This window comes from Hakea prostrata, chromosome 6 (genome assembly GCF_041222555.1).
Source record: "Hakea prostrata isolate BN-2017 chromosome 6, UWA_Hpros_2, whole genome shotgun sequence".
Taxonomy (NCBI): domain Eukaryota; kingdom Viridiplantae; phylum Streptophyta; class Magnoliopsida; order Proteales; family Proteaceae; genus Hakea; species Hakea prostrata.
The window spans coordinates 15497745-15508199 of NC_142605.1; the positions used below are offsets into that span (position 1 = coordinate 15497745).

Here is a 10455-nt window from a genome sequence, read left to right on the forward strand (position 1 = left end):
AGAAAAGGTTATTTTAAGGTACAAATATAAATAATACTAATATTAAAATCAAGTAATATTATGATAACGATTCTTTCATCAATCTTTCGCTAAATTAATTTCATGTTCGAACTTCACCTATTGGAGGAATATCTTTTGTCTTGAGAAAATCCTACTATTGCTATCAACGCAAGGTTGGTAGAATGATTATATCCATACTTTTTAATAGAGAGGTCATGGGTAATGGATGAACATGCAAGCTGAACCAGATGAACCTAAGATATCAAAAAAAAAAAAAAAAAAACCACTACCATTGTTAAGGGTCGAATTGATATTTTGATTTATTTTAAATATATAGTGCTAATATCTTGGGATAACACCATTCCAAGACATCACCTTCAACTGAACTGATTCCAACCTGAAAATCAACAGACGATCATCAGCCTTGCTTTCTTGCTCCAAACCTGGTCTGGCCACCTTCATGCTCATCTTCACCATCACGCCCACCTTCATGCTGCCTTGTTGCATTAAAATGGCAATATCAACCAACGCTTTCTCCTCGCCTATTTCAGTGTCATTTCATCTCCATTCTCCCACAACCCATTGCCTCTCTACTTTCTCCTGCGACCTTCTCTGCAGTATCCACACCCACAACCATCCATGGCACAAGCTAGCACCCGCCGCCCTCTCAAGATCATTGCCGGTGCTGCTGGTGACACAGCTTGCAACCTCAAAGACGCCCTCGTTGCCCACCTCCGTTCACTCAACATTGAAGTTGAAGACATCAGCACTGGCTCCAACAAATACTACTCAATTGGTGAAGAAGTTGGCCGTCGTGTCAGCAAAGCTGCAACCTCTGATGGCACTGCTACCTTCGAAACCCGTGGCCTCGTCGCTTGTGGCACCGGTGTTGGCGTAGCCATCTTTGCCAACAAATTTCCCGGCGTTTATGCTGCCACATGTTTAACACCCGACGAAGCTAGCAACGTTCGATCCATCAGCAACTGCAACGTTCTTGCTGTCTCTGGCTCGTACACCTCCCCTGAGACTGGCATAGAAATCCTCAACGCTTGGGTTGATACTCCCTTCAAAGGTCCTTGCCCTGCTTCCGGCAACAAACCATGGCCCAAAGAAATGGAAATCTTCTTCGACCAATCCATTCCAGAGATGTCAAAGATCGGAACTTCATTGTGATTTGTTTCTTAGCCCTTCTATATATGAATCTGGGCATTTGTGATGGTGCTTTTCGTTGCCTACTTCCCTTCCTGTTAATAATAATTTCATATTGAAATTGGCTTGTGTTTGAGAAAATCATCCCCAACCATATGCAAGCACTTTTATCTTATATTTAAAATGTTAGTGGATTTCAAAATTGGTTAGAACTTAACGGGATCCAGAAATATGAGGAATCAAAACAAAAAGAGACTCCATCTTATTATCTTATTCAACAAAGTTACAAGGGTTCTAAAATGCAATTGCAGAGGGAACCATTAGAGTTGTGGACATGCTTCTAGTTTGAGGCATCTTCTAATTGGGAGATGATGTTCACAAACACATCAAAGCCTTGGCACATATCAGACAGGAGACAGTACTCGTTCTTTGCATGGTATGTAGCCATCAAGCCTGATACACAAAACAGGTAGAAAACATAACTAAGCATATACTTGGATGACTGACTTTAAAGCCTGTTTTCTTTGTTAAGAACATCTACGTTTCCTTGGTCAGCATGAATAGTTATATTCCTCCGATGATTCAAGATCAAATTGGTACCTTCGAAACCATACAACTTGTTATCCCACCTTATGGTGGGAAAGGAGCATCGATAAAGATGAATTACAGAGTATAGGATGTCATACACCAATTGTATCAGGTAATGACACAAATTTAGCTTGTTGCCCTTGATTGATTAGTGGTGAGTTTGGAAAACTTAAAGAACTAAAAAAAGGAAAGGAAAAAAAAATCAATATGCAAGTATCAGAAAGACAAAAGCCAAATCAGCACACTAAAGTTTGGAACTCAGCAGACAATAACATATTAATTTTTTTTCAGTTTTGGAACAATTCACGTTCCAATAAATTAGTCCCTTGATGCAGCAGACGGTTTATAATTCAAACATCAGAGATCCAAAATTAAGTGGACTTTTTATATAGGGACTTCTTCCCCATACAGCTCATTTGAAGAGACTTTTCTATGAGGCATATCTGGTGCACAGGGCTCCCACAATTAGCAGTGTCTAGGCAGGGTCAACTATGTGCAGCCTTATCTATCTCTAGGAAAACTGTTCGGAGGACTTGAACCCATGACCAAATGTCAACCAGCAAGTGAACACTTGACAAATGCACAAAGAGACTTTCCTATATGGCCCTAGGTCAGCAACATGGCTAGTCATATGGAAATCAAAAGTGAGTCCGGATCCTCTAACCGTTGGGGTGGCATTAATATTAGGGGTAACTCAGAGAGTGGGACTGAAAATTTCCTTAAAATTATCCCTAAAGAAAAATAAGTGAAGGAAAATATTTACTAAACAATCTAACCAACCACAGCCATGATATCAATTTGGAACTCGATGGAATGGGAAAGGTTTAGATTTGAACAATGAGGTTTTTAATCTCATATAGACAATATCCTAGTCTGTCTTTTTTGTCTTGAGGGTCCTGCTGATGGCTATGCCAAAAGTGTATCCTTAATTAGGGGTGTTAATAAAATCCTGTTGACCTGGCCCAGCCCAAATCCACCCTAAGCCTGGCGTGATCCCAGCCCGATTTTTTCAACCCCAAGGGCGGGCTTGGTTACAAAATAATGAGTCCTTATTGGGTTCAGGTTTAGTTTAATATAATTTAATTAAAGTTGTGTTTAAAACTTAAATTTAATCCCAGAATATTATACTAGAGCAAGGTTGCTCAATTGGTAAGGCCAACAACTTGTTTGGTTCCCTCTACTGATGGCAATGCCAAAGGTGGGGGTAAAACCAAATTTGTAGGCTTTTCCCTGCCTGGATATTAATCTTGTACATGCCTTAAATTATTATAATATATATCCTTGCTAAACTCTAGCAGCAAACAGAATGAACCTTAACCAAAAAAACAAAAATCCAATACCGTAAAAAACCATATCCTCTCCAACAATGTAACTCCTAAGATTCTTCCAATATTGATACTTATTCTAAGTTCCATTTGGAAATATATCTAAATCAGCCTAGCAGAGTAGTGTTTTAGCATCTGAATTTCACTTTTTCCACATTTATTTGGTAATTTAGCACAGAAAAATTCTGATTCCATTTCTCAGAATAAAACAGTAAGAATAACGTACCGTATCCTGAAGTTTGAACATCAAAACCTTCATCCTGGATTTCCAGAAAACAAAGGGTTAGTCACTTTAATTGACAAGTTGCCCAGAAGGCATCTAACATATTAAAGATCAAGACAAACCTGCAATTCTCGAATCAAAGGCAAACTCCCAGTGATCGAGTAAGGTTTTACATGGCCAACCACTTCTTCAGTTGCTTTACACAACACATGGAAACCACGAGAATCAAGATCGCAAGCAACTCCAGACATCATATCTTCACCAAAACTGATTGCAACCCTGCAGAGAGACCGAAACATTCATACAATATTATAATTAAAAATGGGGGAAATGGGTAGGGCCAGATTAACAATAATATGCTCCACCAGTCATTCCCAGATGCATTTTGGAAAGAAAACAATATATACTGCTGAATTCCATGATTAGATAAGCAGGTTAAGTTAATGCAAAGGATGTAGGTACACAAACCTTCCCTTAAGATTTTCTTCTGAGATAACATATTTTGAAACTGGACCTCGTGTGTCTAGCTTCTCTATGTTAGCATTGATATCATCTACATATTCCAGTAACTTCTTCTTTACATCTGTCGCACTGTAAAGGAATAAACAGGCAATGAATAAAATCAGACCCGTCTCTCTCCCCTTGGTTCTCACAAAAGAGGGACAGGAGCCAGAAGAATATGTAATGCACTTACCTGTAGAAAGGAGTCAACCTGCAATACCAAAGGCATGAAGTCAGTTCTGAGAATTACTTTGGTGCAATAAAAAAATATTCATAGATACAGGAAGAAGATAAACCTGACATCTCCTGAGATAGTACATTCATAGGGGATCTGATTGATTCCACCTCCTGGATCTGGGATACATCAAACTAAAATGAATGACTGCAGTATAAAATGGCTTATAATATTTCTGTTCTCTTCCTTCCAGCAATACTATTTTAGGTTGTTATTTATCAATAATGGCTACATGATGCTAGCATACACAAGATTGAGTAATTAGCAGATAACTTACAACTCCATTGGGATGGTTTCATAGTTGATGGGGTTGCAAACTTGTAGACCTGTTCCTTAGGATGGGGAGGGAAATCTCTGTAGAATCGCTGTTGAATCTCTTTAAGTGCTTCCATGGATAATTCCATGGGGTTAATAGCCTATGTAACATGGAAAACATTTTAGTAACTAACAAAGAAATATTAGATGCAACATATTTTGTTTTAATTTCCATGTTAGCTGTCTAAGAAATTAAATATTTTCCTCACAGGTATTACCTCATTCCACTTTAACTGCTGAAGTACTACCTGACTCCATTCCTCCAAACGGCAACACATTGGAAGGTCATCTTATTACAAAAAGAAGGCCACAACCCTTGGACTTAATTTTTTCATAGATGGTGGAAACCCAACAAAATCACCCTCCCCCCCCCCCCCCCCAAAGGGAAGAGAGAGTGCTCCCTACTTTCCCACAGTACCGAGAATTCTGTGTGTAAGAATATATCTAAAAATATGGGAAAGGTCTGTTTCATGGCCCAGTTCAGATATGCTAATCTGAAGAGTGCATTTCTTACCAAAAAAGGGAAAAAAAGAACAATGCATCACTTCGAGCCATGTGAACAGCTGGCTACACCTGCACACCTTACTGATTAGCCATATGTCAAATGAAGGACTCAATTTAATCAAATACACTTGCATCTATGCCCATGTATCCTCGTATTTTTCAGAGGTTCATCTATACCCACCACCCCTTCTTTTATCTGTATATGTTCATTAATTTGCCACATAATGCATTCCTTATGAGCTGAGACTTTTCATGTAGGCAAGGGAGCCTGGTACCACCTGTTCACAAAATTTGGGTCCCATTTGTCTGCCAAATGGTGTCTTTGGGACATTTAGATAATCTTGAGTGGACCACTGAGGAAACCTTGGTCCTTAAAAGATAATTCTTAATTTCTTATATGGAGATGGAGTCAACTGCTATCTACTGAGCCTGAACCACTGAAATCTACGTACAAGTAGCTTTAATATATAATGGAAACTCCAGAAACAGATTCAAACAAAAAGGCCTTATTGAGTGCACACAGCTCTGGAACTGGGAGCTCTATAAAGGGTCATTATGTGTAAGGCCTCACCCTTTTTTGTTAAGAGGTTGTATCCAGACTCAGAGCCGTGACCACTTCATCCCAATAAAGCAGCCATTACTGTTGCACCAATTAATGTCTACCTTCAACTTCAAACCAATAAAAGGTATGCTGAATTCCATAAGAAGAAAAAGAAATCTGTCTTATCCTTCTTTGATACTAGAGGATCGTTTCTATATTTGAAAGAAACTGGCTAACTTCTCCATCATCTTTTTGGAACTAAAATTCAAAACAAGCAGGTTTCTTTTTCCTTTTTCTTTTATGGTACAAATATTCCAAGTAATGGCTTTCAATCTTCACACTAACCCAAACAATTTCCCCTCCTAGTTCTGTTGGGATACTGATAGCCATACTTACTGTGAAGGAAATCAACTCCAACAATAGAACATGATTACAAGTTCGGACTGCATAACAGTAGCAGTAAATTAGATGCATCTAGGCTCTGGATCTCTCAAGCACATGTTATGTGATAACATTATAGGACATAAGAACTCCATCCTGGTTCTTTTGTGTAAATAAGTTTTACTTACCCAATAAAAAAAGGGAGAAAAGTGCCCCCTCAAACAACCTCCCCCCCCCCCCCCAACACACACACACACAAAAACAAAAACAAAAATGCAGGCCAAGCAGGTTGGTCAGGCCCTTTTGTTCTTTGGAAAAGCATTCAATGTAGATTCTTTCAGTTGTCTGTTACTTCTTGTCAAGACCCACCCAGAAAAAAAGAGAGTTGGTAAATGCTTTGAAAGAAGTAGAGTGAGCATACCTTGTGAGCTAGGCCACTATGGAAAAGCTTTCCAGTTGTTTTAAGTGTCCAAGCTATCATACCTCCAGTGCCAATACAAGGTTGTTTGTCAGCAGTGTCAATCCAATACCTATGTACACCATAAACAGCCACAAATGGAAATCAATTCAGAAAAAATATTAACATTGAAATTGATGAAATTAGAGTTCCATGAGAAATTTTTTGTTACTCACAGAGGCCCTTGTTTGAGCTTATTAAGTAACCCGTGTTTCACAAGCTCATCCACGCCAACCCCCAAAATTGACGAATTCTCTTCATTAGCTATAAAGACTGCAACCACTGTGGACTTCAACTTTGGTTTTGTCTTCCCCAACATCCGCATTAGTTCAGTCACCAAAGCGACATGACCCAAACAATCAGTTGTTCCACGGCCACGAAGCTTGTCTCCATCAATACTCAAAGAGAAAGGATCAAAATCCTGAAACATAATCACATTTTGACACGAGGTATTTCAATCTGCCCTCTCGAATTAATTGAACTCCCTTATTTAATTCTAGAGCACTTCATTTCCCCCAAACCCCAATAAGAAGAAAATAGAGACATCTCGATCTCCTTTTGAACCAACATATGAAATCTTAAATATCATAAGATAGAGCTGCGTAGGCAAACTAAGCACGAAACTGATTAGAAAGTGAAATCCGAACTCTCAATAAGGGATTAAACAAAAATCCAGAAGAAATCATTACCCATTCATCAGGATTAGCAGTGACGACGTCCATATGACAGCCGACGAAGGACAAGATATTGCCTGGAACCGTTCCAGGGTACTCGATAATAAGGTTTCCTCTACCCTGAACATAAGTGACATGATTCACAATCAAGGGTCCATTACCGGTGGTGGTGCTGTAAGGGAGAAGATCGTTCAAGACATGCCTAGCTACTCTGTCTTCTTCAGGAATCAGCTCCGGTGGATTGTTCTGAACATATTTTGATTCTCCTATAAGCTTAGAGAGGAGAGAGACGAAGGAATCTCTGTCGAGGTGACCCAGCTGTTCTTTCACAGCACCCATTATCGAAGATTTCTTAATCTCAAGTTTGGATGAGCTTCGTTTAGAAATTCAGATCGAAATGATCGAAAAGCCTGAAATGGTCACGTGATAAGGAAGATAGCAACACAGTTCCCGAAGCGTCTGCTATGGTTGGCAATTTTGAACCAGGATCACCTGCATGTCTGCGTAATCAAATAATATTATTCCCCGCTTAAGTCGGTGCAATTTTTTTTTTTTTTTTTTTTTTCCTCCAAAAGCTAACCACCTTATATTAGCATAGCACACATCACAAAGTTGGAGTTATAGTCATTATTTACAAAAAGAAACCAGAGTGGCACAAACCACCAAAATCTAAAGAGAGCAAAGAGCTTTGCTCCATGATCAATAGTGTCTACAGCAGTATTAGATAACTGTTAATAAACCTAAATTTAGTATAGAAGAATTAGCACATAGTTGCATCCGTCAAATATAAATTTGTTCATTGTGTTCCAAATACATCAAGTTAAAGTGGTCTATAGAATATCTATGGTTTACCAAAAAAAAAAAAGAATATCTATAATATACATTTTCTTGTAATTATGAAACTTAGTATGAATAAAACTGAGTCATTCCATCATATAATTACCATTGAATTCAACAGTATGAATTCTAAGGGGGGGGATAAACGTTAGCATTCTTTTGCATAAGGACATAAGAATAATGCATGACATATAATTTCATTAGAAAATGCACATACAAGATAGTGGGGAGAGAAGCATCTTCTATGAAATAAATTATCACACATAGATATAGCTTCATGAGATACTTTTCAGATGAAATGTTTTATTTTTTGAATAGTGGGAATGTTCCATATGTATTTTCAATGAAATGTTATTGAGAATGATGATGCAATGTTGTCATGATAATCAGCAAATGAAAGACATAAAAGTAAGTTAATTTAATACTAAATGTCTCATTTACAGATTTATTGCATATCCACTTGTCAGATGTGTTCGGGGAAAAGATAGGTAATGTTTTTATTTATTCCACTTCATTGTTGGAGAATAAGGAAAGAAGAAGAGGAAGGTTCCATCGCAAGGACTACTAGTCAATCAACTCATTGACTTTTGTTGGGCCATTTGCATATGGGATGGAAGAAATTGTGTGAAATGGGGAGGTGGGTAGCTATGGATTTTTATAAATGAGTGTGTCGGAGCCATTGCCCACTTGCTTAAGGATGCCATGGATTAAAAGCTCCCTATATACTAGGATGCTTTGCCAACCCCATGAGCAGTTTTTAGGGGTATCAACTTCAAGAATGGATTTATGACAAAGGTCTTGGGCCCACAGACACTAAGGATTAATGAGTAATCTCTAGCATTATTTTGTTAGTAATGCTTTATTGAAACATTAAATATCATGAAAGCCCAAACTTCCTTCATATTTCTTTCTGCATAGGGTTTTCCACATAATCCAATAGATACCTTGACCTTTATTATTTTTCCACCAAAATTTGTGAATCATTTGTTCACTTTTTTGGCATATCTCATTGGGAAGTTGAAAACAAGACATAACATAAATTGCAAAAGCATATGCCACTGCTTTGATGAGAACTTCTTTTCCAGCGGAAGATAGGAGTTTTGCATGTCATCCTGAGAGCTTTCTTTTTAACATATCAATGATGAAGGCAAAAGTTTGTGTCTTTGATCTTCCAATTGAAGAAGGTAGCTAGGCCAAGATAGATGCCATGAGATGGAGTTTCACAGATATCCAGAGTGGAAATGATATCAGTATGAAGATCCTGGGGAGTTTTGTGACTGAAAACTACAGCTAATTTTGAAGAATTAACGTGTAATCCGAAAACTAATTCATAATCCTGAAGAAGCACATTGATTAAGGAAGCATTTTCAATTGAAGCCTGGGGAGAAGCGCATATTGTTGTCAGCAAAGAAAGGAGCCTGGGTAGCCAACTTAATACCTGGAAGATGTGGAATTCCATGATTGGGGATTAGCCTTTGAGTAAAGGTTTCTTGACATAGAATAAATATATATGGGCTAAGAGGGCATCCCTGACGAATTCGCCGTTGGGGGGGGGAGTGTGTGATGTTTTGAGTCAATTCTTCATTTACTTTGATTTGATATTCTACTATGGTTATGCATTGCATCACCCATTGAATCCATTGGTCGGCAAATCCAAATCTTTTTAAAGTATGCCCAGTGAATGACCATTTGACTTTATCATAGGCCTTACATAAATCCAATTTGATAACCATATACTCAAATCTTGATTGAGATTTTTTAATAAAATGAAGGTATTCATGAGCCAGGCATACGTTATAAGAAATTGCAACCCAGTACAAAGGCGCTTTGGGTCTGACTAATGATGGACCCTAGAATGGGTTTGAGATGATTAGTCAAGCACTTTGCAATGATCTTATATGGTATGTGCATAAACTGATAGGATGGAGATGAGAGACCTCTTGTAGATTTGCTTTTTTGGGAATCAAAGTAAGGATTTTTTTTAAGCTTCGAAGCATCTATCCTCTAGAGAAGAAATGTTGGATGCCTCTGATTAGATCTTGGCTCATTGTGTCCCCATTTTTTTGATAAAAATCTGGTAAGTAATCCATCAATCCCAGGTGCCATATCACCCTTCATTTGGAATAAAGCATTTTTAATAAGTAAATGGGTGACATAAGGTGGTATTGGTGGTAGCATTGATGGTAACAGGCCAGAGTACTGTCTAGGAATTCCTATGAAGAGGTGGGAGTAGAAGATGAGAAGAGTGAAGTGAAGTGAGACTAGATTTCATTTCTAATATGTTCATTTTCATGTAGCCAGATTCCTCTACTAGATTTTAATTTTTGGATGGAGTTTTTCTACCTCCTATGAGCAGTTGAAGCATGGAAAAAATACTGTTCATATCCCCTTCTTTGATCCATTGGATTTGGGATCCTTAGAACCAATGTTTTTCCTCCATTATGAGTTCTCTAAATGTTTTCGGATATTTGTCTCTTCTTGAGCAGTTTCAATGGTGGGAAGTTTCAACTGACATTGTTCAAGGAGGTAGGTCAACCTATCGATTTCTTTGGATGCATCTTGAAAGTTAATTTACTTCAATGTTCAAGAGATTTGGTATAGTTTTGGATTTTTTTTGTTGGAGTTGATATGTGGGTGATCCAAATCTAGATGTATTCTAACCTAAATGAATTCTCCCTTGAAGATCAAGATGGTTTTCCCATTTGATTTCATAGAGAAATCGGAT

At 38.0% G+C, this 10455-nt stretch overlaps 1 protein-coding gene and 1 pseudogene across 1 annotated transcript; one reads left to right on the plus strand and one right to left on the minus strand.

Annotated features, from left to right (window-relative positions):
- The first annotated feature begins 639 nt into the window (after window positions 1–639).
- LOC149012341 (DNA damage-repair/toleration protein DRT102 pseudogene) lies at window positions 640–1173 on the plus strand (annotated as a pseudogene).
- On the minus strand, window positions 950–7393 carry LOC149012342 (acetylornithine deacetylase-like). The gene is made up of 10 exons (XM_089159733.1): window positions 6909–7393; window positions 6396–6640; window positions 6184–6292; window positions 4299–4437; window positions 4083–4140; window positions 3980–3997; window positions 3754–3876; window positions 3408–3564; window positions 3289–3322; window positions 950–1602 (listed from the first exon to the last, which is right to left on the minus strand). The coding sequence occupies exons 1-10, from the start codon at window positions 7230–7232 to the stop codon at window positions 1490–1492; spliced, it is 1320 nt and encodes a 439-aa protein (XP_089015859.1). The 5' UTR covers window positions 7233–7393; the 3' UTR covers window positions 950–1489.
- Between the last annotated feature and the right edge of the window lie 3062 nt (window positions 7394–10455).

Excerpts from the sequence above, each read along its gene's own strand:
- LOC149012342 (XM_089159733.1), bottom strand. The coding sequence starts at position 7,232 with ATGGGTGCTGTGAAAGAACAGCTGGGTCACCTCGACAGAGATTCCTTC. Across the intron at positions 4,438-6,183 it reads ATAGTGGCCTAGCTCACAAG|GCTATTAACCCCATGGAATT; the intron begins GTATGCTCACTC and ends CATGTTACATAG. Across the intron at positions 3,323-3,407 it reads CTTTGATTCGAGAATTGCAG|GATGAAGGTTTTGATGTTCA; the intron begins GTTTGTCTTGAT and ends CTGGAAATCCAG.